Source organism: Mauremys reevesii, linkage group 1, assembly GCF_016161935.1.
Source record: "Mauremys reevesii isolate NIE-2019 linkage group 1, ASM1616193v1, whole genome shotgun sequence".
NCBI classification, from domain to species: Eukaryota; Metazoa; Chordata; order Testudines; family Geoemydidae; genus Mauremys; species Mauremys reevesii.
In genome coordinates, this window is record NC_052623.1 from 62,242,852 (window position 1) to 62,270,569 (window position 27,718).

Consider the following 27,718-nt stretch of genomic DNA (forward strand, 5'->3'; position numbering starts at 1 on the left):
GGCTCAAATCTCCATCACATCCTCTGTAGTGAAGACTGATGCAAATAATTCATTTAGCTTAGGGTTATATTTGGGGTTCCCCCAAAGAGGACACTGCCAGTTGGGATGGGGGCAGGGGAATCTGGAGAGGGAGGGGGTTCAATTGGGGTGTGTACTGGAAGGGATACCTAGGAGGCACTGGAGGGGGGTAGTATCGCTCCCTGTCATGGTGGCAGGGAGGCTGGAGCAAGCCCAGGATGCAGCACCAGCTATCAGTTAGCATCTCCCTGTGGGATCCCCCTCCTTAGGGCTGGGAGCTGGGGTCTGGCAGCTGTGGCTGCAGGGGAATGGACCAATCAGTTGTGGATACATGAAGGGACCAATCAGGAAGCAGAGCAATCAGGGATCTTTCTGAGCTGCAATGACTGCTGTGCAAAAATTCCAGACATGGCCTTTTATTTAAAAAAAGTCTGACTAGACAGAAGGCAGAGGATAAAAAAAAAAAAGAGGCAATGTCCGGGAAAACCCAAATGTATAGTAACCCTAATTTAGCTTCTCTGCTAGAGTTATGTTCCTTGAGTGCTCCTTTAGCACCTCATTTGTCCAGTGGCCCCACTGATTGTTTGGCAGACTTCCTGCTTCTGATGTACTTAAAACTATTGTCTGTTAGTCTTTGGCTAGTTGCTCTTCAAATTATTTTTTGGCCTGCCTAATTATACCTTTACACTTGCCAGAATTCATGCTCCTTTTTGTTATCCTCAGTAGAGTTTGACTTCCAATTTTTAAAGCATGTCTTTTTGTCTCTAACTGCTTCTTTTACTTTCTTATTTAGCCACAGTGGCACTTTTTTGGTCCTCTTATGTGTTTGAATTTGGGTTATGAGTTTAAGCCTGTATTATGGTCTTTTTAAAGCGTTTCCATGCAGCTTGCAGGCATTTCACTTTTGTGACTGCACCTTTTAATTTCCATTTAACTAGCTTCCTCATTTTTGTGACGTTCCTTTCCTTAAGTTAAATGTGATGGGTATGTTCAGTGTCTTCCCACACCCCAGAGATGTTAAATTCAATTACATTATGGTCACTGTTACCAAGTAGTTCAGCTATAGTCACCTCTTGGACCAGATCCTGTGCGCCACTTAGGAGCAAGTCAAGAATTGTCTCTCCCCTTGGGGGGTTCCAGGCCTAGTGCTCCAAGAAGCAGTCCCTAATGGGGTCTAGAAACTTTCTGTGCCTACTGTTCTGAGGTGACAAGTACCCAGTCAATATGGGGACAGTTGAAATCCCCCATTAGAGATGCTATAAAAATAGAAAATGCAATAATAATCTCCAAGAGCATTTCACACTCACCATCCTGGTCAGGTTGTTGGTAGTATATTCCTACTGATATATTCTTGTTATTCAAGCATGGAATTTCTATCCATAGAGGTTCTATGGTATAGTTTGATTCATGAGATTTTTATTATATTTGACTCTTTCACACAGAGTGCCACTCACCCACCAGCACAACCTACTCTCTAAACCCCTCCCCCTCAGCTGATCTCAGAACTCTAAATCTTCCTCCAGAATGGTCTAGTCTATTGGTCATGGTATTACAATTCCTGCTCTACCTTTGTGGGCTAATTAGGAGAAGTCATGTGTCTCTCTGGGCCTCATCCCCCCCCCCATCTGTAAGAGTAGAGATAAGAACACTTGCTGACTTCACACTGGTGTTGTGAGAGAAACTACATTAGAGAGTGAGAGGTGCTCAGATATTACAGGAATGGGGGCTGGTCCTGCCATCCTGTAGCAGGCCATGGCATGATAGACATAATGCCTCAGTTTCCCCCCTTCAGGTGACCCATAAAACTTCACTTCAGTCTCTCCTGTCCCAGTACTACCCCTCCTTGGGGGCAGTTTATTACCCAGTGTGTCAATGATCCATAATATAAATCCATACACATAGGACGTTTGTCACCCCAGTACAAGTAGTCCTCATACCTCAGTACCCCCCATGTACCACACACCAGTTCCTTTGACCAAATGACACACACATTCCCTGTTAGCCCTCTCTTCTTCCTGTTCCAGGACAGCCACACTAGCCCCTCCAGGTAGAGCATAATCCCACTCATCCCAGAATCTCTCTGCTAGATGCACCCTCGGCAAGGGAGCATCCTTCACCCCACACCCTCAGTTCCTCTTGGTCTAGCTCTCCAGCCCTGGAGATGTCAGCAGGTAATAGCCCTACTGCCCCATTGCCTTCAGCCTTCTCCAGCCCTTGGCTCTGGCTCTCCATCTTAGAGTTAACAGGCAGCTCCCTCTGCTGCTTTTCCTCTTACCGTCAGCCCTCTGGCCCTGGCCCAGGGAGGCCAGAAAACCTCTCTTAGTGCACCTCTACCTTCAGCTTCCTTCTTGGCCCTGCCACAGTCCTTTGGTCTCTAGCAGCTCATACCTGCCCTTCCAGATTGAAGCAGCCTACTTTGGCACAGTGGGACTCCCTGATTCTTTATAGCCCAAAGATGCTGCCCTGCTCTCTTAATTAGCCAAATTTGGAGCAACTTCATTTACTGGGGCCAGCCACCTGTGATAGACATGATAGCCAAGTGATAGACATGAAGAGATTCTATCTGCTATGACTAGATATAATCCTAGTAATTTAGGCCCCTATTCAGGACTGCACTTCATCTTCATCTTCAAACACATGCGTCAAGTGTTGTCCTGAGCTGGGAACTTAGTTTCAAAAGTGTCTTTCCCCAACTGCAGAAAAAGAGTGTTTAAAACACCTCTGAATGAGGGGCTGCCGCCAGGCCCAAAATACCTTCAGAAAATGGGTTGAAAATGCCTTTGATAAGAAGGATTGGCTGAGACAGATGTCAATGGGGAATGAGTGCCTCTCGCTAGGCTCCACTACAACAAAGACACAATTGCCTGCTGCTCTGAGACAGCAGATGGCAAATGCCAGCCAGGACTGGCTCCAGGTGGAAGACAGCAGTATCACTAGAGCTTACATTAGTGAAGGCTTTTAAAAAAGACGTAAACCCCAGCCAGCATACTAGACTATACAACTCTGGGGGAGAATTTTTGCCATCAATAGAGTGAACATATCTGAGCTAATTTACTTTTCAGCATAATTCTTTTGCCCATAGCTGTGTCTCCATAGAGATTGGTGGAGAAAGAATGGAACATTCACAGTTCTCCATAGAAAACACAGGTTAGCCAGCCAGGCAATCTAATCACGTCTCAAATGAACCCCTCCAGTCCATTAAAAACACTATTTTTTTCTGATTGGAACAATCCATTAAATACTGCTCAGCCTGGATTTTCACATTTACTAGAGTTATCGGAATTGTAATGTTCTGAAAGGCTATTTTAAAGTTCCAATCCTCATAGAAAATGCCTTAGGAGCAAATCCCGCTTGCCTTTCTCATATGACTTCCAAGGGGCTACTCACATGAAGGCGGCAAGCAGGATTTGGGTTTATTGTATTATGACAAAAATAAAAGTAGGAATTCCATAAGGACCAGAGAAAAACACAGTTGTTTCCCAGCCTGAAAGAAAGATGGCTTTGTGGATAAGGCACTGCACGGGCACACAGATTTGGGATCAGTGCCTGTCTCTGCCACAGACATCCTGTGTAATCTTGGGCATGTCACATCACCTATCTGTACCTCAGTTTCCCCATCTGTAAAATGGGGCTAATGATATTCACCACCATTGAAGTGTTCTGAGATCTACTGATGAAAAGTGCTGTGTAAGAGTAGCTGTAAAATGGGGCCTATAGTTGTTCTTTTGTCATAAGAATGGCCATACTGGGTCATACCAAAGGTCCATCTAGCCCATCTTGTCTCCTGACAGTGACCAACGCCAGGTGCCCCAGAGGGAATGAACAGAACAGGCAAGCATCAAGTGATCCATCCCCTGTCGCCCATTGCCAGCTTCTGGCAAACAGAGGCTAGGGACACCATCCCTGCTCATCCCAGCTAAGAGCCATTGATGGACCTCTCCTCCATGAATGTATATAGATCTTTTTAAAACCCTGTTAGTATCTTGGCCTTCACAACATCCTCTGGCAAAGATTTCCACAGGTTGACTGTGCATTATTTATCTGTCTTATGTACTTAGCCTGTAAAGCCTTTCTGGCAGGGACTGTCTCTTATGTACCTAGCACAATGGGGCCCTGGATGTCAGCTGGGGCATTGATACTACCATAATGTAAACAATACAAAAACCAAACAGCTCTCTGGACCCAACTGCCACAGCGAGCTCACAGACATTACCTTGCTCCAGAAAAAGAGAAGGGCTGCATGGGATTTTGGAGTGTAACTGTTCACCCTTCTGCACCATTGACTAACGAGCCTTTTTCTGTGGGAATACGGACCTTACCCAAAACCACACGTGTCTTTTGGCTGCCTTCAGTGGCCTTTGGCTCAAGTCCTGATACTTTCCCCATTATTCACCTTACTGGTGCATATCAAACTGGTGAGTAGTCAGTAAAAATCAGTGGCCAGAGCCGCTGTGTTTTGCAGAATGTACAGATCTGGTTGGACAGGCCACAAATAAACTGCCAAGGCATATCTCAGGCAGGTCTGTTGGGGGAGAGGCACAAAATACATTTATTTAAAGAAACACCTAAGGCCTAATATTTTGTTGAAACCTAAAAGGAATATGGAAACTGCCATCCTGGGTAAGAGCAGTGGGTCATCTAGGGCTCAATCCTGCATCATTGAAGCCAATGGGAGTTTTGTCATTGACTTCAATGGGAGCGGGCGCAGGCCCCAAGTCCACTTTCTGTCTCTGGCAGAGGCCTCTACCCAATGCCTGAATAAAGTGAGAAACACCAAAGTGGACAGTTTGGGAGTAACTTACTCCCGGGGGGGGGGGAGGGGGAAAGGGAGTTTCTTCCCAATCCCTTCAATTACATTGGATTATACCTTGGAGCATGAAGTGTTTTAGCCTTTTCAAATGTTAGGTGCTTAAAAAAACAACCAACCAAAAAACAATAGGGTATGTGACTGTGGGGTGGCTTTGTTAGTCAGAGAAATGGCCAATTGATAACTCCAGCTAAGCAAATCACCACACCAATCTCTTGTAACAATGAGTTCCACAGACTAATCATAAGTTGTGCAAAATTGTTTCCCTCTGTCACTTTTTTGATTTGCTGCCTTTCAGTTTTTAATCAACTGTCCCCTTATTCTTGTATTTAAAGTGGGTAAATCGGAGCGCCCTGACATACCTCCTCTTTACCATTCATTATTTGTGCACCCAGTGCTATGTCCTTCCTTATCTGTCTCCTCATTAGATAATCTCAATAGTTTCATATGGAAGGCTTTCCATGCTGCTGATTAGTGTCGTTTTCCATCTTGGAATGTAGTTGGACTCTATTTCTGATCTATCTTGTTTTTATGGTGGGGTGGCCAGAGCTGACAACAGTGAGGATGAAGTAGCGATTTATAGCTCAGCATTACAATATTTCTAATATTATTCTCCATCCCAGTCCTTAACATTGTACGGTTTGACTGCCAAGGCAATGCAATGTCAGACCCAGCATTTCTGTACAACCACTCTAAGCTCTGATTAGTTTATGTGCGTATGGATTTGTTTTCAAGTAAAGCGCATCACAAGCTTGCAGTTGTGGTTTTCTGAATATATTTATTCTGCGATGCTTGGAAAAGGGATATTTACAATGGGGACTCAAATGATCTTCCTACCAAACAGGGCAGATTTCATGCCATCACGGTAACCAGAAACTAGTTTGCTTCTGGCATTTTGTGTTGATCAGCAGCAATGCATTATCTCCCAATCATAATATCCAGCCCAAGGTGTACCATGAGTAAGAAACAAGGCAACTTCTAAATAGCTTGCCAGCAGCTAATATGGAGCAGGAATGCAGTGTCCCAGCACTAACGGGTTATGCTGACATTACAGTGGCTGGGGTGCCATAAATGCTACAGATCAGACAGAACGGAGCTGCTGCCACTTCTTCAAAGTGAGGAGCACATTTTATATAGGGTGTGTCTGGTGGATGGTTTTCCATTCTATTCATAATCACCTGGAGGACCTCCCCTCTTGTTTGTGTTCAGCGGGGCCTCTCCTTCTCCTACCTATGATCATGTAACATCCCTGTGGAAGCTACAGGAATTGCTCACAAGGAAAAGTAACACCGAGGAAGCATTTAAAGTGCTTTTAGCAGGTCTTTCAATAACATTTAGCAAGTGGAAATGGAAAGGAGGCGCCAGCACCATGTAACCCGCCAGCTCTCAGCAGGCCACAATGTGGGATTATCCGATCTAGATTAGACAAATTAGTATCATCTTAGTGAAGCTCACAAATCAGTGTCACAAGGCTTTGTTTTATATACCTCTATTTATTTACAAAGTTCACAGGACAAAATGACGTGTTCTATCAAACCCACAAACTAGCAACTATTCTTTGTTCTGTTGTTAATTTAACATTTTGAAGGGCAAAAAATCCAGCCTTGCAGGGGTGAGAAGTTGCTGCAAGGCAAAGGCTGTATGTGTATGGCATGCCATGAGCTAACTGGCTCCTCTGCCCCGTGGCCTTTCCTCTAGCCAGCCAGTGCTCCCTTTCGTTAAACTAACTGTTTTGTCTGAGAATTTTAACGCCTGGGAAGGGTTTGAGTCAAACGCTGCTTTCTGGGGAAGTCTGTGCTGGAATTTTTGAGTCATGTTTTAACATGTCCACTCATACCATTGTAAACATTAGTGTAGACAGGACACACATGTTACTACACTAAGGATACACAACCACGGCAGTTAACATGGGTTAACCAACGTGTTAAAACATAACTTAAAGTATAGCCATGTGATCAATTACGCTGATGTGAATGCAGCTTAACTCCATTGGTTTCAGTGGAGTTGTTCCACATTTACATCAATGTAGCTGAAAGAAGAATTTGGCTCTTCATGTATAAGCAATATGCTTTGACTTTCCGTAGATAATGATACCTTGTCTTCCTACAGCTTTGCCTGACTCCACCACATTCCTCACTAAAGCATCTTGTTTTAGTCTGGGTTTAAAATTTGTGGTCTCAGTCACAAGTAGAAAGTTAACCTAACGTGAGCTAATTATTGTATATATTTAATAAGGAACAACACTGCTATTAAAATTATTACAGAGGATTGGTCCATATTATATAAATTAGAGACGCCTTAAATTGTACAGGTCATGCCTAAGGGACTGATCCTGGAAACAAGCATGCACATGAGCAACTTTACTTGGGGGAGCTTGGTGACGCTAGTCATGTGAGTAAAATTACTCAGGTTTGCACAATTAGACCCTAAAATCTTAAACTCCAATCTTGCAGGACATTCATATGGATGGATCCCTGCACCTGCACAGACCTCCTTGCAGTTGGGCCTTATAATTTGTAAGATCTTGTTAATGAGAAATCAGTTTCAAAAGGGCAAGGGTGTTCTTGGAGGTTCCTTGGCTATCAAACCCAAACAGAAGAACCTCAATATTTGGCACTGTCTCTCACAGACAGTCCTAAACATTGCACATAGCAATTTTTACCGATTGACATGTAATAAGTTAACAATGGGGTTTTCTAGGTAATTGATGTCACCTTGCCCTTTGCTATTTTGTTGCCTTTCACTAGTTCTAGGCCAGTCTCACGATTCTAAGTTGCCTAGTCATTTTCTCTGTTAACAGAACAATACAAGTAGTAAGAAAAAATACAGTACAAAGAATTATAAAACTCCACAAATAGCAAAACAAAAATCTAGTCTCTTATGACTATAATGCTAGAAATTAACTGCCCTTCCTTTATAGATTCTCTCTCTAGAAGTCCATCCGTGAAGCAGTCTCAGAAGTGGGTTACATACTCTTTTTTTATGCTAGTGCTGGTCTCAGTGTAACCACCAGTATCTCGGGTAGCACTGAAAGCCCTTTCTCCAGATCTGCGTGGGAGCAGTAGTTTGTAGACAGCTGCCCTGTATTTCTTTGAAATGAGGTTGTAGAGGATTGGGTTGATGGATGCGCTCAGATAGAAAAGCTGCAAAGCGAATATATTAAAGTACTGGGAGAAAAGCATCATGCTGGTATCCAGAGTGTTTATAAATATGATCCTGCCCACATGGAATGGCAACCAGCAAATTATAAACGCCAGAACCACCACAGCTGTAAGACAAAACAACACACACAAAATAGTTAAGGGTCAGGATTCAGACTCATTAAACCACTAACATTCTGAATGTCTAGGTACCAAAACATATAATATATTATAAGTCTGATTCTGCTCTCATTAGTTCCTCTTCTTACACTAGTGTAGATCAGGAGTAACACCAGTGAAGTAATATTGGTGTAAGGAAATGGGAACAGCATCACATCCATTAACTACTTTTCAGAACAAAATAAGGTAATTGGGACTCTCTCCAGCAAAATTCCTAGAGATTATTTAAACAGGGGGGAAAGTACATACTTTAGTGAATATGAAATTGTAAACTATTGTATCTTCCCTGTAATAGCAAACACAGTAAAAATGAATTTATGTAACATTTTCAACTTCATTTATGTAGTATGAAAACTAAGAGGAAAACCAGAATGAGGGGTGTTTTTGTAAAAGTGCACAGCAAATCTATTTTTGTCATTGATTTATTCTTTAATGTGGATATGTTGAAAAGGGCTGTACTGTTCTGCCTGCTCTAACACGCTGCATAGTTAATGTGTTCTCTCTACTGGGCTCTTACTGTAATCTACCGTGTGCATTATTTTAAATTATTTCTATTTACAAGTTCACGAAACACATACAATTCCTTTGTATTACTTGTGATTTTTCAAAAGGTAACATATGGCCAGTCAATTATAGAAAAAGTTTAATGGTCTAAATTCATCCCTTGCGAAATTCCACTAGCTTCAAAGGAATAACCAAGGATCAGTTTGACCCATATGTCAAAAGACACTATCAACTTGAAATTCACATTTCTGTCAGAAAACTTGGTCCTACTCTAGTAAAAAGAAATATCTAAGTTTACTACACTTGAAAGAAGTTCGCAAACAGGTATTTTTCTCTAGTGGTTTTAATTTCTTTGCTTTGTGCAACTGACAACGCTCTGTATGTAGTCAGTTTCTCTCTTGTTAAAAAAAAGCTTTACATATGGCAACAGAGGCAGAAAAACCTTCTGAAAAACATTGGCCATAATGTATAAATGATGCTCAATCAACAACTGGAATCTTTTAAAATTAGCCAATATATTAAAAAAATTAACACTGGCAATGTTAATTCAACTCTATAAAAGACGGTTACTCACCTGTAGTAACTGGTGTTCTTCGAGATGTGTTGCTCCAATCCATTCCAGTTAGGTGTGCGCGCCGCGCGTGCACGGCTTCTCCGGAACTTTTTCCCTAGCAACCCCGGCGGGCCGGCTGGGCGCCCCCTGGAGTGGCGCCGCTATGGCGCTAAATATATACCCCAGCCGGCCCGTCCGCTCCTCAGTTCCTTCTTGCCGGCTACTCCGACAGTGGGGAAGGAGGGCGGGTCTGGAATGGATTGGAGCAACACATCTCGAAGAACACCAGTTACTACAGGTGAGTAACCGTCTTTTCTTCTTCGAGTGATTGCTCCAATGCATTCCAGTTAGGTGAATCCCAAGCCTTACCTTAGGCGGTGGGGTCGGAGTGAGACGCTATGGAGTGTAAACCGCGGAGCCGAAGGCTGCGTCGTCTCTAGACTGCTGCACCAACGCGTAGTGGGAGGCGAAGGTGTGGACCGAAGACCAGGTAGCCGCTCTGCAGATGTCCTGGATGGGGACATGGCTCAGGAAGGCGGCGGACGAGGCTTGCGCTCTCGTAGAGTGAGCGGTGAGTCGGCATGGAGTCACGTGAGCTAGCTCGTAGCATGACCGGATGCATTGGGTCACCCAGGAGGCAATGCGTTGGGTAGAGACTGGCTCGCCTTTCATGCGATCAGCGACTGCGATGAAGAGCTGGGTGGAACGCCGAAAAGGCCTTGTCCGGTCGATGTAAAACGCCAGTGCCTACGGACGCCGAGGGTGTGGAGCTGTTGCTCCCGGGCGGCGTGGGGCTTCGGGAAGAAGACCGGAGGAAGATGTCCTGATTAAGGTGGAAGGCCGAGACCACCTTTGGTAGGAAGGCCGGGTGAGGGCGAAGCTGCACCTTATCCGCGTGGAAGACGGTATAGGGAGGGCCCACCGTCAATGCTCTTAGCTCGAGACTCTCCTTGCCGGCGTTATGGCAACCAGGAAGGCCGCCTTATAGGAGAGGTAGAGTAGAGAACACGTGGCCATAGGCTCGAATGGAGGACCCGTGAGTCTGGCCAGGACGAGGTTCAGGTCCCAGGTCGGGCAGGGCGACGCACCGGCGGGTACAAGCGGTCGAGGCCCTTCAGGAAGCGGAGACCATCGGATTGGAAAAGATGGTCCGACCCTCCGCCGACGGACGAAAGGCGGACACCGCGGCGAGGTGGACTCTCAAAGAGGAAACCGCCAGACCCTGCTCCTTAAGGTACCATAGGTAGTCCAGGATGGTAGTGATGGGTACCACGAAAGGGTTGAGCCCTGTTGGTCACACCAGAGCGCGAACCTCTTCCATTTTGCCATGTATGTAGTAATGCGGTGGAAGGCTTTCTACTTTCAAGCAGGACCTGCTGTACGGCTGCCGAACATCTCTCTCTCTGCGTGGGTCAACCACGCAGGAACCAGGCTGTAAGATGGAGAGATTGCAGATTGGGGTGGAGGAGTCTGCCGAAGTCCTGTGTGATGAGGTCCGGCCACAATGGGAGGGTGATGGGCTCCCGAACGGAGAGCTCGAGCAGCAGGGTGTACCAATGCTGCCGCGGCCAGGCCGGAGCCACGAGTATCATGGTGGCTCGATCCCTCCGAAGCTTCTGGAGCACTCTGTGCACTAGCGGAAACGGAGGGAAGGCATAGAGGAGATGAGCCTGCCACGGATAGAGGAAGGCGTCGGACAGAGATCCCGGCGAGTGCCCTCGGAACGAGCAGAACTGGAGACACTTCCTGTTCGCCCTGGAGGCGAAGAGGTCGACCCGGGGAAACCCCCACCTCTGGAAAATCGTGTGTACCACGTCGGGACGGAGGGACCACTCGTGGGAGAGAAACGACCTGCTGAGGTGGTCGGCTAGCGTGTTCTGCACTCCCGGAAGAAAGGACGCTTCCAGGTGAATGGAGTGGGTCACGCAGAAGTCCCAGAGGAGGATCGCCTCCTTGCAGAGGGGGGACGAGCGAGCTCCGCCCTGCTTGTTCACATAGGCTAGAGCTGTTGTGTTGTCCGTGAATACTGTCACCCAGCGGCCTTGCAGGCTGGTCCGAAAGGCGTGACATGCAAAACGGATCGCCCGGAGCTCGCGGACATTGATGTGGAGAGCGAGCTCCTGGGGCGACCAGAGGCCTTGCGTGTGAAGGTCCCCCAGGTGAGCCCCCCAACCGAGCGCTGAGGCGTCCGTGGTCAGCGTCGCGGACGGACGAGGAGGGTGGAACGGTACTCCAGCGCAGACGATCTCTGGGTCGAGCCACCAGCGGAGGGACTCGAGGGTCGGTCTCGTGACCGTGACCACCATGTCGATGTGGTCGCGGTGCGGGCGGTACACCGACGCCAGCCACGACTGGAACGGACGGAGGTGGAGTCGCGCGTACGCGGTGACATATGTACACGATGCCATGTGACCGAGGAGGCGGAGGCATGACCGCACCGTCGTGGTCGGAAAGTTGACCAGCTCCCTGATGAGGGAGGCCATCGTCAGGTGCCGAGACCGCGGCAGGCAGGCGCGGCCCACCGAGGAGTCGAGGATCGCGCCAATGAATTCCACCCGCTGTGCCGGGAGCAGGGTAGACTTCTCGGCATTGACAAGCAGTCCGAGGTGTTGAAAGAGGGACAGGATTTCCGCCACCTGTCGCTGTACTAGCCCCTGCGACTGCCCCCGAATCAACCAGTCGTCCAGATAGGGGTAGACATGGATCTGGCGCCTGCGAAGGGCTGCTGCTACCACTGCCATGCACTTTGTAAACACCCTCGGTGCCGTGGCGAGTCCGAAGGGTAACACGGCGAACTGGTAGTGGTCTTTGTTGACTAGAAACCGAAGGAAGCGCCTGTGAGGGGGGTAAATTGCGACATGGAAGTAAGCGTCCTTCATGTCGAGGGCGGCAAACCAATCTCCCGGATCCAGAGAGGGAATGATGGTCCCCAAGGTGACCATGCGAAATTTGGGCTTGAGCAGGTATTTGTTCAGCTCGCGGAGGTCCAGAATAGGACGTAACCCTCCTTTCGCCTTGGGGATAAGGAAATAGCGGGAATAGAATCCCCTGCCCCGTCTGTCTGGAGGCACTACCTCTATGGCACCCACGCTCAGTAGAGTCTGGACCTCTTGCAGGAGGACTTGCTCGTGAGATGGGTCCCTGAAGAGGGACAGGGAGGGTGGGTGGGAAGGAGGGGGCGAAACAAATTGTAGACGGTATCCCGACTGGACAGTCTGAAGAACCCAGCTGTCCGATGTTATTCGGGACCACGCAGGACGAAAATAGGAGAGGCGGTTGGAAAACAAACGGGGAGGATCCGAGATGGAGAGTGATGGGCCGCCCCCGGGCGTCCCATCAAAGGGCCTGCTTGGACCCTTGCGGGCCCTTGGAAGAGGCCTGGGACTGGTTGCGACGGTTACCCGAAGGCCGCCGGTGATTTTGTCCCTGACGCCTAGACGGTAATGGACGGTAACGCTGCTGCGGGAAGGACCGAGGGGCCTGTTGCCGGAAAGACCTGCGTTGCGGAGCCGGCGTGTGCATGCCAAGAGTTCGTATGGCGATACGCCCATCTTTCAAGGTCTGTATCCGCGAATCGGTCTTTTCGGAGAATAGGCCTTTCGTGTCAAATGGCAGGTCCTGCAGCGTGTACTGCACCTCTTGTGGGAGCGTAGAGGATTGCAGCCATGAGATGCGACGCATCGCCACCCCTGTCGCTATTGTCCGCGCCCCCGAGTCCGCCGCGTCGAGGGCCGCCGTAATGGACGAGCGTGAGGACGTCTTTCCCTCCTCGAGCATCGCTGAGAACTCCTGGCGGGAAGTTGTCGGCAGAAGTTCGGTGTATTTTGCCAGGGATGTCAAGATGTCAAACACATACCTGGCCAGGAGGACCATTTGGTTAGCTATGCGCATCTGCAGTCCGCCCGCGGCGTAGACTTTACGGCCTAGCAGGTCCATCCTCCGAGCGTCCTTGGATTTGGGCGCCGGGGCCGGTTGACCGTTCCGTTCACGGCCATTCACAGACTGCACGACAAGCGAGTCCGGGGTTGGGTGCGAGTATAAGTACTCATAGCCCGTAGGGGGGGCTGAGTACTTCCGCTCTACCCCCCGCGCCGTGGGGGGGATGGACGCGGGTGTTTGCCAGAGCGTGGCCGCGTTCTTTTGTATGGTCTTCACAAAAGGCAGTGCCACGCGCACTGGAGTGTCCGAACCGACCACATTAGTTATGGGGTCCTCATCCTCCTGGACCTCTGCCACCGGAAGGCCCATGGCCGTCGCCACCCGACGGAGTAGTTCCTGGTGGGCCTTGAGGTCAATGGGGGGCGGGTCTTTAGCAGAAGTCCCAGCCACCGCTTCGTCCGGGGACGATGACGAGGACATTGTTTGGCCGATGGCCTCCACTGGAGGGGCCGCCAGAGGCGCCTCAGCCAGGTCAGGCTGGACGGGGCCTGGTGGTCCCGCGCATCGAGGGCTCGCGGGAGGTGACCCGGAGGGCGACTGATCGACGCTTCGGGCACCCGGCGCTCCGCGGCGATGTCTCGTGGGGGAAGCGGAATGCCTTGCGCTTCGTGATGACCCCAGGGCACCCAGAATCCCCACTGCTGAGCACCTTGCGGATGGTCGTGTGGGGTTGGCGGCAATGAGCCGGTGCCATCCGCGCCAGAGGCGACCGATGCCGGACGAGACGGCCAGGGTGGGGCGGAGCCCGAAGCCGAGGCTTGCGGAATACTGCCGGATGGTCTGGAGGCCCGGTGTCCGTCCGTCCGGTACCGGGAGGGAGACTCGACCAACGGCCACCGCGTGCCGGAGCTCGACCGTTCCGGGAGCTCGACCGGGAGCCGGACCTGCGGTGCCGGAGCGGCTGCGGGAGTTCCCGGCGGTGCCGGACGGGACCTCCGCCGCGCCGACGCTGACGGTGATCGGGACCTTGACCGGTGCCGGAGTGCGACCGGTACCGGATGACGATCGGTACCGGGACTGCGACGCGGCGAGATGGCGAGCGGTACCGCGATGGGGAGCGGTGCCGAGATCTCGACCGCTGGACGGCGAGCGCGACGGGTCCTAGAGCGCGAAAGGACCGAGTGTCGACCGTGCGGTGGCCCACAGACGGAGGTCGGACCATCCTCGCCGGTTTTCCAGCCGACGGAACAGCCCGCACCGGGCGGTGCCGGGGCCGGAGGCTCGGTGCCTCTACGAGCTGAATTAGCTCGCGGCGCGGAGTACGTCTCGGCGCCGCCGGCAGCCTTGGCTCAACTCCGACGGCACCGGGAGCGCGGCGGTACCGACTCGACGGACCTGGCGGAGTCAACGGCCCAGTGTCTGCCTTGCGCGCGTCACCACTGGGCGCCGGGCGGCACAAGCACTTTAGCTGAGTCCTCAGCACGGGACTTAGCTATGGCTTTGGCGAAGCCCACGCTCGCCGCGAGTGAGCGGTGCCGGGTCTTCGGCGCCGGGTGGGGCCTGCGGGACCTCGGTACCGGGCGGCCCGGTGCCGCTGGTGCGCTCTGAACCGAGGAGGTCCTCGGTGCCGCGCCGCTGGTGCCGCCGGTTGAGCGACGCTTCCATAAGTATCTGCTTAAGCCTGTGGTCCCGTTCTTTGCGTGTCCGTGGCTTAAAAGCAGAACAGATAACGACTTGTCGGTGCGATGTCCTTCTCCGAGGCAACGGAGGCAAGCGTCGTGTGGATCTCCAACGGGCATAGGCTTTTGGCACACAGCGCAGGGCTTGAATCCCGGTGCCCTGGGCATGAGCCCGCACCGGGGAGGGAAAAGGGGGGGAAGCCCCCCTTAACCAACTACTATCTAGAACAACTATACTAAGACAACTATAAGAACTGAAACACTAACTATACAACTAACTATATATATACAAAAAACGAAGAGTGAAGGCTAGGGTGGTGGAGGGCAGAGAGCACTCCACAGTTCCGACCGGCCGTCACGGGCGGTAAGAAGGAACTGAGGAGCGGACGGGCCGGCTGGGGTATATATTTAGCGCCATAGCGGCGCCACTCCAGGGGGCGCCCAGCCGGCCCGCCGGGGTTGCTAGGGGAAAAAGTTCCGGAGAAGCCGTGCACGCGCGGCGCGCACACCTAACTGGAATGCATTGGAGCAATCACTCGAAGAAGAACTGTTAAGAACCTAAAACTAATTGTGTCAATGCATGTAAATAACTGAATTGTTTAACAAGATCTTGTTAATGAGAAATCAATTTCAAAAGGGCAAAGTCTAAAATCTATTGCATACATTTTTCTCTAAGCACTTATATCACAGTTATCACAGAGTATTTTAGTATCTCCTCTGCTTGCAAATAAATGTTCTGCATTCCTGCAAGCATGGCTTTGTGGTCTAATCAATATTTTCTAAATACATAGACAGCTGGGAGCCACATGTTCAAATACCGGCAGGGTCTGTTCAGCCCTTTGTATTTCTCCCGTAGCTGTCTCATACAAAATCGGTGTGTCAGATGAAGCCTTAGACGTTAAGGAATGAAAATCAGTGCCATTGAAGTAAATGGGAGTATCACCATTGACATCAATGGAGCCAGGGTTTCATCACAAGTCTTCTTTGCTGCATGGACCCATAATGATTTGTTAGCTCTTTTCATAAACATACACCTGACCCCAATTCTCCATTCCTTTGCTGCCAGCCTGGTTATCCACCTCTGAGATGGCTGAATTTCAGTGGTGCTGATGACTATGGTGCATGCAAATGTATGAAAGCAAGATTTAGCAAGTACACCAGAAAAATCTGCTAACAGGGAAACCTATTAGGCAAGGGAAGAAATCTTCCCAAGGAAGAAGCAGAAGCCTCGTTATTAAAGTAATTTTAAACTGAGCAAAGCTTTGGAGAGAGCATGAACTTCACCTACTGCTAGAAATTGGCCAAGTACATCTATAGGGACCAGTGGTGGCTTGCTGAGGTCAGAGGTCACCAGGCCCCACTGAGCAGTTTGACCTAAGGGATTTTTCCACCTCTGATGTCGCTGCTCTCAGACACATCCCTGCTGAAATCAGTGGGGTGCAGACACTGGCCGAATTGTGCCCTATGAGGTTCTCAGTCCTGTTCACCCTGCAGTTCACCCTGGAGCCACCTAGGGTGACCTGAAAGCAAGTGTGAAAAATCGGGACAGGGGGTGGGGGGTAATAGGGGTAATAGGTAATAGGAATAAAAAAAAGCCCCAAATATCGGGACTGTCCCTATAAAATCGGGACATTTGGTCACCCTAGAGCCACCCTGCAGAGATGGGCTGTGGGGAGAGTGCCAGGTTGCCTTGGTCTGTACACGGCTGATCAAGCCCAGCCCCAGGGGAGCTGGGTGGTACCTGGGGACCGAGTGAGGGAAGGGGCCGATTCCCTGGGACTCACCCAGGATCCTGATGGTCTGTCTGTGCCCCTTCTCCCTGAGGGCTGCGTTGGGGCCCTGGGGCCGGACCTTGCTCCTCCACAGCGCCCTGCCAATGAGGCCGTAGAGCACGTTGAGGCAGAGGACGGGCAGGATGAAGTAGCTGGTGGTGACCCACAACATGATGCCCAGCAGGCCGGACTCGGTGGCCAGCGGCGTGAGTCGGCACTCGCGGCTGAAGTCGGTCTGGTTGTCCCGCTGCTCCACGCCCACCAGGAAGAAGAAGGGCCCAGCCGAGAGCAGGGCGAAGGCCCACAGGGCCCCGATCACCGCCTTGACGCGGCGCTTGGTGATCACCACCTTGGCCTTGAGCGGGAAGCAGATGGCCAGGTAGCGCTCCACGGTGAGCGCCGTGATGTGCAGGATGGTGCAGTAGGTGCAGGCCTCGCTCAGGTAGTAGGAGAGGCGGCAGAGCAGCTGGCCGAAGATCCAGGGCCGGGAGCGCCAGAGGCGGTAGAGGTCGAAGGGCAGCCCCAGCAGGATGAGCAGGTCGGACACGGCCATGCTGCCCAGGTACAGGTTGGTGGTGGTCTTCAGCTCCCGGCAGCGCCGCAGGACCAGCACGGTCAGCACGTTCCCCGCCACCCCCACCGCGAAGAGGCCGAGGCACACGGCGGTGACCGGGATGAGCGCGGGCAGCGGCAGGGAGCTGCAGAGGCGCTCGTCGCACGGGGAACCCGCCCACGCCTCGCCCTCCCCCCTGGGCGCGCTGCTGTTCTCGCAGCCGCCCCCCATGGCGCCGGCTAAGCGCGGGGCCGGGGCTCGGGCGCGCTGCCCGCAGGAGCCGGGAGAGAGGCGCCCTGGCCGCAGCCCATGGTGGGCGGCGAGCGAGGCGGGGGCAGCAGGAGCCTCCGCTCGGGCTGTTCTGCGGCCGGGGGCAGAGCCGGGAGCTGCCGCTGCTCCGAGGCGTGAGCCGGGCTGAGCTCGGCTCCACTGGCCCCTGCGCTCCCCGCGGAGCTTATATGGCCCCTGTTCAGAGCAGCCGTTTTTCAAAGTCTAATCGAATGACTGGCCCGGCACATCGGAAGCCCATTTCTCACTGCTGGCAAGTGAGCACGAAAGCCAGGCCAGCCCCAGGCGTGCACCTGTCGCCAGCTCCGTCCGCGTTCACGGGCAGGGACCAGCGCCCCGCCTAGGCGCAAAGGGGAAAGTGCTAGTCAGGACTGGGCAGTGGCGCTTTAACCACCCAACCGAGCCGTGGCTTTAAGGGGAGTTTTTCCTTCTTTCTTTTCAACTCAGCATGAATCGAACATCTCGTGGTTAACAAATCTCAAAACAAGCCGAGTGGAAACCATCGATTTTCTCCTGCTCTCAGCCCAAACCTTGAATGTTGGATGCGGCCACCCGCTGAACAACCGTAACGTGCGTTATTTGCCTGAAAGTTCTCACCGCCGAGCTCACCCTTCAAGGAATATGACCTCAGCTTCCAATTTGTAATGAAACTCAAAACTATAGCTTGGGAGTATCATCCAGCTTCTGTTGTGACTGTTTCACACAGATCTATTTTCCCAGCCATGCTACATTTAAAATGTAGTTCTTCAAGTAGAAAACGTGCACAGTTTACAAGACAATGTTGCGCTGGTAGACACACAACTGCATTTTAGAATCTGAAATATCCGGTTAAAAGCTGCAGTCCCTGCTTTGACCGTACTCACAGAAAATCCCCTGTGGAAGTTTTGCCTAAACAGGGGCTGCAGTTCCGTATGACAAAAATAGATGTAAAAGAGCTTATATGAATGGATCATGTGGAAAAATTGATAATTTTCTTCTGGGCAACACTTAGCTTTTTTGTACTGTAACTGCTATTTTAAATCACTGCTTCTTAGTCTTCTTGCACTAACTTCTTGTACTGCATAAAGTAGGACTTTTGCAATATTTAGGAACTACAGAATATTGTTCAATGAAATTGATTTTCAAATTGTTTACATTTAATACGCATTCCTTTCTTCACTAACAAAACAATATGGTTATGAAAGCAATAAGGAAAAATAATTTACAGGAGAGCAAAGCTAAGTTTTAAGAAAGACACTTAGTATAGCAATGAGGAATTTTCCTAATCTTCCTATCAGACTGATGTTTGAGACAGTGTCTGGTCACACTCATTTTGTCATAGAATAGACAGAATGCTTAAAACCTTGCAAAAGGAGAATATTTTACATGAATTGTCTCATTAAAAACTATGTCTGTCTGCCAGAAAAGTGGGGAAGTCCAGGAATAGTTCAGTTATATCCAAAGATCAATTAGCAAACATGGAAAAAGAATGATACTTTTATTTTCCACACATTTTAAAGATACTTTTGCTACATAGTTTGTGTATATTTCTATGAGATTATACATTTTTCATCTGTATGAAGTCCAACATTATACAAGTTTAAAGTGATATGTTTGGTACTGTATCTATAACGTTTTAAAAAGTTTAGAGTTTTTTTGGAATGTACAGTATATGAGGTAAAATTAAGATTACATTAAAAACCGTCTTCACTGCAGTAATCTGCACTGAGGTTCAAATGGCAAATACACTATTAAATGACATTTACTATCAAAAATAGGAGTTCATTTGAATTTTACTATGAAAAACATAAGCCACTGCAGTTTAGCTGTAGTGACAAATCTTACCATTTTAGACATTCAACCATATAGAAATCTCTGGGCTATTACACTCAATCTCATTTGTACTGCCGAACATGGCACTTTTAAGAAGGTTCTAGAAAACATCTGTTGTCACTGTATTTTGTGGGAAGATATTAGCCTCTACATAAAAGTGACAAATTTAAAACAAAATGTAAACATACATTACATTTTAAAGACAGATCATTCTTACCACTTGAGGGCCAAGTTCTTATCCATTTCTTTTTTAAAACAAAACTCAACAACATTATTCTACAGCACAGATCATTGGACGTAGAAACAATTACAATACATGCCCGTTCTAATATAAGAGAAATTCTTCAGAGATCTTCAAAACACAAGACAGAGGTTCTTTTTATTATTATTTTAAGACTGACAGAAGTGCTTAATACCATTAAAAATGCTAAATCCAACACAAGTAGAAGTCATTAGTGATCCACTATCTTGTAACTGAAATAAATTAAAGCTAATTACAAAATGGATAACAGATAATGTAAGTGTGATGAGACAAGAATTTTTTTAAGATAGTTTCACTACAAGCTTTATGTAATTGGCAGTCATTGACATCTGACAAGATGTTCAATGGGCTACTTGATAAAGTTAAGTCTGGTCATTCAAGAACTCACAAATGCAAGCTCACAAAACATTGATGAATTATGCAATTGCAAAGTGCTCTAATGCAACATTAACTACATGCAATCAACAATTTGGTACAGTATCCAAAGAGACATTACATTAAATGTTAGGTTCTCAGGAAAAAGAAGGCTGAAGTTTTCTGGTGCAAATTATTACACTCCCACCTTCCCCCGATTTGGTGCCCCAAAGAACAAAGGCAGTACTTCATTCCGGTGGCCATGGCAAGTGAATGTAGGGGTAACAGCAAAAATTATGGTTATCCAAGAAAATTTATACACATTATCAATAGAGGGCACATATATCTATATAAACAACACCCAATCAAATAAAGGTCTTATTTAAAAAATGATTTTTAACTTAGTTCTTTATAGCGTTAGATCAAAAAAGCTCTCTCTCTTCCATGTTTGTAGGAAGCTAAAGAGGCATTTTTATGAGTAAACATATCGGGGCCAAGATAAACCACTTGTGCCATATCTTTTTAGTCTTACAAAATGTATACTTGCAGTGGAAAACTCTACATTTTGATAAGAATCTTCTTTCATGCATTCACTTCCATCCAGTTTACTGCCTGCGAAAAGCCTGTTCTATTTTCATCATAATCCTGCTTCCCAAATAATTAAGAGAAATGAGGAGGTAGAAATACAGCGCTAGATTGCTTTCACAGCATCAGACTAACATTTTATACAGCACAAGTTTGTTAGTGTAACTTTTAAATGCATTTTACTCGTTTCCCCCTCCCCCCTTATGGTACTAATCCTTAAAAATATGGACCAGGTTACCATTATTACACTCCTGCTTATTGGTCATAACCTTATAATGATACATTGCCTGCCTTACATAAAGTTTGTACTGCAAGAAGGCATGTTAAAGGAAATATTTCTGTGGCTTGCATTCTATAATCTGTGCCAGCGTCTACTTAATAAGCATTTTAAGTGGCTGAAAAGATGTGCTACAGTCCCAATGCTGATGCTAAATGCCTGTTTTTGTAAAAGCAAGAGAACAGAAATATTTTTAGAATATGAGAATGTAAAATGTAATGGGCAGCATTCTAAAAGAAAATGTTTTTTCTCACTTTATTACAAAGTACTGAATGATAAAGGCAATCAGAATGGAAAAGGTAGCAAAGAGCAGAAGGATGACAGCAGCACACTGTTCATCACTTAGTGTCTGTTGTGTCCTTGAGATTTCCACAGTGTCTTTGTTGGTGCTGGTTGGTGGTTCAGTTCTCTGAGAGATGAATAGTACTGTGGTACTGTAGGGGCCTATTAGGTCCTGATGACCTACTGTTTCTTGGCACTGTCGAATGGCACACACACGAAAACGATATTCACAGTTCAGTTGGAGGCCTGAATACCGGAATGACCAGTCAGGCCCTTTATAAATCTGTCAAGAAAAAAAATAAAAATAAACAAAAACACTTCTAGCAAACTGGCACATTGTGTTTACTGTAAAAATTTAAACAAAATGTCATACCTATAGTTTAATACAGGGATTGGTAACCTTTGGCATGCAGCTAGCCAGGTTAAGCTGGTTTGTTTACCTGCCGCGTCCGCAGGTTCGGCCGATCGTGGCTCTCACTGGCCGTGGTTTGCCGTCCCAGGCCAATGGGGGTGGCGGGAAGCAGCGGCCAGCCCCCATTGGCCTGGGACGGCGAACCACTGCCAGTGAGAGTCGCGATCGGCCGAACCTGTGGACGCGGCAGGTAAACAAACCAGCCCGGCCCACCAGGGTGCTTACCCTGGCGAGCTGCGTGCCAAAGGTTGCCGATCCCTGGTTTAATATGTCTCTATGTTTACTGTTGAAGTTATTGTGAAAATAGCAAGTGCTACTGAATCACCTGTGTTTTCAATGACATTCTTCTAGCTATATAGGCAGAAAAAATTAACAAAGATTAATGGAAAATAACTTTAATGCCTAATTAAATTTATTTTCAGTCTTTTGGTAAAATATGTAGCATTACAAACTCCACTAGATCATAACTTGCAAAGCACCAAATTTAGCTCCTGTAAGAAGCCTTCACTTTAAGTAAACATTTTAAGTGTCAAATATGATATAAATCTCATTGTCTCACAATGGGTTTCTAGGTGATTAATTAGATGTCAGATTGTACGCAGTGTTGTTGTAGCCGTGTCAGTTCCAGGATATTAGAGAGAAGAGGCAGGTGAGATAATATCTTTTATTGGACCAACTTCTGTTGGTGAATATTAGAGACAAGCTTTTGAGCTACTCGAAGCTCTTCCTCAGCTCTTCATTCATACTGTTCCTTAATCTGAGGAAGAACTCTGAGTAGCTCAAAAGCTTGTCTCCCTAATAGCCACCCACAGAAGTTGGTCCAATAAAAGATATTATCTCACCCGTCTTGTCTCTAGATGTCAGATTACCATATTCATCAATTCTAACCAAATCCAACACATTTTTGCTGTACTTAAGCTACACTCTCTTAAAAAGACCACCACAAATTCTCCCAGCAAACTTTGGATCCAATAAAGAGCCTTGAATTGAGCTGGATTTAGGGGCAGGAAACCGCCATTTTTGTTGTTATCATGAATAAATACAGATTTACAGATCCTAGCATGCATATTTATCGTCTTATATGTGAGGGCTAAATCGTGCATCAAAGTCGTAAAATGGGCTACAAATGCAATAAAAAAATAAGGTATTCAGAAGTTTAACAAATGGAGGGTGGGGGCGCTGAAGATGGTCCTTGCCTGGGACTCCATTTGGTCAAGGGCTGGCCCTGCCTTGAAAAGCCCTCTTTGTGATTCTTTTTAACCTCACCAATTCAGTGGTCCCAACACTCTGTTCCTTAATCTATCTGTTCGGTGACTAGGCCCTATCTTTCACTGAACTCACTGCTGCTTCAACATTCTGAATGCCTGTCTCACTGAAAGCTGAGGCCTGATCTCCTACGGTTCCATGTTTGTAGATCCATTTATGTCTGTGGAAGTCTCACTGAAACCAATGAGACTCCATGTAGGCATAATGGTCTGGATGAGTGGATTTATATGCTGTGCGGATGCCCATCACAAACAGCATATGTTAATTTCTCTCTTTAAATGCTTTTATCCTTTTCTCTCCCATTATTCGGTCTCATATTTAAGTGGAGTACTGGTAGCAGTAAACGAACATCAAATAATCCAAAACCTTCTCCTATAGTTGATTTCATAGTATTGAACATCGTCTAGCAAATAAATGCATGCAACTACTCATCTGTTTAGTGGTGGAAGAAAAAAATCAAAACCTGTTTTCTACATTTAGGTCTGGATGCTGTTGCTCATTTATACTTACAGGGTTAATTTAGTTGCATAAATACCTGCTTTCTTTCACAGGTTAATAAATCTAAATAACTCTATGTAACCCTGTTTTGCTTGTCTTGATGCAAAATCTGATTTAAAGATGTTTTATGAACTAATATAATTAATTAGCTGTACAGTCAGATTTCATATAGGTATAAAACATTTTCAGAGGAAATACAGTACATTAGGTGTATGTTATCAAAGTAATAAACTTCTCAAACTGAATTTGCTTGACGATTGTAGAAATAGTACACGAGAGCTCTTTCTACTACTTGCTACATAAAGTGTTACAATAAACAAAATTTCACATCACATTAAGGGCAGATCTTCTGGTCTGGTCCAGCTATACTGACAGCTGCCCTACTTTACACCTGGCTGCCCAAGGCCCCAAGGGACCATTCTGACAGCTAGGGATTGCTAGAATGTATAGACACCTTGGAGACCCCCTTCTTCCTAGACACAGTTCCCACACCAAGGGATGGGAGACAGGTTGTACAGGAAACCCTACGGCAGACCTATGCCACAAGAGGATTCCCCTACACAGAGGGCACCCTCCACTAGTAGGTCTTAAGGCTGGCCAGGTCTATACTACAGTGACTATAGTAGCAGAGCTACAGTGTTGTAGCTCTGCTGGCATAACCCCAGAGTGTATGCACAGCCTATGGAAATGGTAGAGGTTTTTCTGTTGCTGTCACCCCCCTAAGTGCTGGTAGCTAGGTTGATGGAAGCAGTCGTCCGTCAACCTAGCTGCATCTATGCCGGGGATTAGGGCTGCTTAATTATGGTGCCAGGGTTGTGGATTATTGCACTCAGCTGTGTTGACCTAAAATTGAAGGGTAGACCAGACCGCTTTTTTGTATTGCTGGAGTAGCAAAAAGCAGCCTTAATGGACAAGAGAATCTGGTTCTAAGGCCATGTCTACACTGTAGATCAGCACTGCTGCAATTGAAGCAGCGGGTATCGATTTAGCAGGTCTAGTGAAGACATGCTAAACTGATGGGAGAGCGCTCTCCCATCGATTGTGTATTCCACCTCTCCAAGAAGAGTAAGGAAAGTCGGCAGGAGAGTGTCTCCCATCGACCTAGCGCAGTGTAGACACCACGGTAAGTGGATATAGCTACGTCGACTTCAGTTGTGTTATTCATGTAACTAAGTTACGCTACTTCAGATCCATTTACTGCGGTAGTATAGACCAGCCCTTAGTGGTTTAACCTAATGTATGTGCTCATTTACACGTTACAGGCCAGTTCCCCAGCTGATGTAAATCAGCGTAGCTCCACTGAAGCTCTGCTAATGTGCACCACTTGAAGATCTATCACTATACATTTTGTAATGAGCAGTTAAGTACACAGTTTCTATCCTGGCTATTTCAAAAGGGCTTCTCACCATAGTATCCACACACCTTTAATATTCTGTTTCCATTCAGTACCCTGCTTTAATTTCCAGTGATAGTTTTTACAAACTTAATGCTATCTTTTTAAATCTACCTCAATTTACTGTGCTAAATAATTAGTGAGGCACATGTGATCACACAGATTGTTCTTTCAGTGTCAGGCTTTAAGAGTAATCTTCATTTTCTTTTACAGTATATTGGCAACATGAATCACTTATCAAAAAACAGTCCAACTCTGTCTCTAGAGGCAATTACACAGCATTTAATGAATTCTACTGACATACTGAACGCTGCATTTGCAACTTAAAAGCTACAAAATCAATAAGTAAAATACGTAACACTACACTGTAGGTACTGATTTATGAAATTAGTAATGTGCATAATCTATCAAAACACAGGGCTACACTTATTTAATTTGGGCCCATAATAAAATCACAGTATCTCAAAATTAATTGTGCTTCCTCTTTGGAAGGAAACCTGCTTGCTTAATAGTGTGAAACAGAGCTCACAAGTCTAATTATGTGTCAATTTTCTGAGAGTTTATAGTGAAAGACATCAGAAGCTAAGGTGGTATTGTACATCCTCTGTTAAAAGCAGCCTATTTTGTTATTTGGCATCTCAAACTGCATATCTACATGGTAAAAACAGAAATTAACTGAAAAAAAATTCTTAACTGTTTGGCACTGGTGGTTGGCCACTGGTGGCCTGTCTGCTCTACTGTGCTTTCCATACACCACAGACAATACAGTGAAACTTTCTAGAATATCAATAGCTTTCCTTGAACAGTTCATGATGTGCAGTGAACATCAAATTTGTTTACTTTTTCTTCATAAATCTTGCTTCCATTCCTTTAATTAGTTTGCTTCCCTTTTCTCAATTCCCCCATTTGTGGACATTTTCCTGACCCTCAGGTGCAAAGAACTGTACGTAGTATTCAAGATGACTCATCAGTACAATGTAGATTCATAGATTCAAAGGCCCAAAGAGACCACGGTGATCATCTAGTCTGATCTCCTGTATAACAGAGGCCATAGAACTTCCATAAAACAATTCCCAGAGCGTATCTTATAGAAAAACGTCCAATCTTAGTTTAAAAATGGTCAGTGATGGGAGAATCTACCACAACTCTTGGTGAATTGTTCCAATGGTTCATTACCTCACTGTTAAAAATGTACACCTCGTTTCCAGTCTGAAACTATAACATCCTTTCCCTCTGTAAACATTTTAGAAGAAGAAACCTGGAGGATTAGCTTTTAACACAAAATCAGCAAGGGTAATAAATATAACATTTGACCTGCACATTTTTTAATTGCAATTAACCTTCACCAATACATTTTACATAAACATATTATACTTTTTTAATGAACTATACCTGTTTGAATTCTGAGTCTTTTCCCGCCATGACTTGAAGACTATAAATAATTGGATCACCTTTCATTGGTTGCAAAACCTCCCATGTGATTTCACAAGTGTGATCATTTACTCTCTCTATTCTTGGCGCTGTTGGAAAAAAGCAAATGCATTAGTTAACTGGGTATTGTGTCCAGTTAGTGGTTTTCACTAATTTATAAACTGTAGCCTCTATGGTGTTTTATTTTGTTTCTGAAACACAGAAACAAAAGATTTAAGTGCAAAGATATTTTTCTTATCCACTTCTCATGTTGACTAACACTACATAAATAAGGATGTTAGCACACTGCTTACATGTTTTGTGTCCTTCACAAGGAAGCAAGGACAATTATGATTTTCATGAATAAATATCATAAGAAAGGTTAGTTGCTATGAAGAAAGTAGTCTGAAAGAACTTTATTGCAGAGAAGTGTTATGGAATACATGTAGATAAAGAATTGCAGTTTAAGATCAACTGACCGAGTCTGAACACAGAAATTGCCATACTCAACCACCAGACACTGGAAAGAACCAGATGCTTCAGATGATAGCGTAAGAACCCTGCAGCAGGCAGAGACAGGATAATCTGATACCTCCCCACCCACCAAATACAGAAAGAAGAATCTGTACAGTGAGTGAGGGCTAGGTGAGTCTGAGACTACATGAGAGACTATGGAAGAGATTGGGTGCCAGGCTGCGTGTAGTAGTCATTTTATACATTCCTCAACAATACAAGGGAAGGAAGGAACAAGTGATGACATAGGAAGGGGCCTCAAATGAGTTGGTCTGTAGGTGTTCTGGATGGATCTGACCCAGCCCTGCTACCAGGACACCAAAAATGCTAGACTCCAAGAAACATTTCCAAATGGAATACTACTACAAATGCTTAGGCAAACTTATTTCTGACGTCACAGAAAGTTAAATCTGTACCCTAAGTTTATGGAAGGAGATGTGTAGTTTTGGTGATTGTGTTCAAGCTTGACAAAAGGCTGCCAACCCTGCTTTAATTGAAAAATTACATGTCCCATTAAGTATGGAGCTGCTGCTGATACTTTCATAATCTATGTATTTTAATGCACCCATTATGGAGTCTCTGGATGCCACAATGTATCGTGTTTGTTTAGAGCACATTAAAGAGGAATTGTTTAAACTCCATCAAAAATAATTAATTGAATAAAATATGATCACAAAGTCCTTTCTATTCAGTTGAGTTTTAATGTTTTTTAAAAAAACCCGTTAACTTGGATTTGGGACTTAAACTACTCAGCACTGTCCCTTAACTGCAAGCTTGTTTATACTGAATAGGACTAGTAGTATTGATTTATTAAGTCGTGAGAAAAATGACATTACAGTTAAATGACAACTGAAAATACAATGCTTACCTTTCAAGGCAGCTGGAACAGATTTGGGAGTCGTGAAAATGTATTCTTGAGAAAGTGGACCTTCGCCAGCTTCATTACAAGCCTGAATACAAAATTTGTAGGATGTTGACTCAATGAGTCTTTGTACTTTGTATGTATGACATGGTCCTCTGTATAAGGATATAAACCTGAAAGTAGAAATAGTGATTATGTAAACAGACTACATAGATTCCAAAGTAATCTGCATTATTTCTATTTTTGTTTTAAATTCACTCATCTTTTTTTAATTGCTGGAACTTAATGAGAAACTCACAAATACCAATTTCCAAGTTAATTTATGATCTTTCAGTAATACAGAACAATGAGCTCACTTTTCAATAAGCAGTAACTGCTACTGGTCTTATTTCGTCTTGGAGTGGGAAAGGGGGAGAGTT

General features: G+C 46.4%; 2 protein-coding genes across 7 annotated transcripts in view; both read right to left on the reverse strand.

Moving 5' to 3' along the window:
- Positions 1–6,306: 6,306 nt before the first annotated feature.
- MLNR (motilin receptor) lies at positions 6,307–18,153 on the reverse strand. The gene is made up of 2 exons (XM_039532968.1): positions 16,545–18,153; positions 6,307–8,093 (listed from the first exon to the last, which is right to left on the reverse strand). Exons 1-2 carry the CDS (start codon positions 17,314–17,316, stop codon positions 7,780–7,782), a joined length of 1,086 nt encoding a protein of 361 aa, XP_039388902.1. The 5' UTR covers positions 17,317–18,153; the 3' UTR covers positions 6,307–7,779.
- A 680-nt stretch (positions 18,154–18,833) lies between these two features.
- Positions 18,834–27,718, reverse strand: part of FNDC3A (fibronectin type III domain containing 3A) — a 178,703-nt gene continuing 169,818 nt past the window's right edge. For all 6 annotated transcript variants that reach the window (XM_039532933.1, XM_039532928.1, XM_039532940.1 and 3 more), the window contains 3 exons: positions 27,306–27,472; positions 25,907–26,034; positions 18,834–21,228 (listed from right to left, as the gene is read on the reverse strand). In XM_039532933.1, the coding sequence (XP_039388867.1) occupies positions 20,914–21,228; positions 25,907–26,034; positions 27,306–27,472 (610 nt within the window). In that variant the 3' untranslated portion in view covers positions 18,834–20,913. The remainder of the gene's footprint in view (positions 21,229–25,906; positions 26,035–27,305; positions 27,473–27,718) is intronic.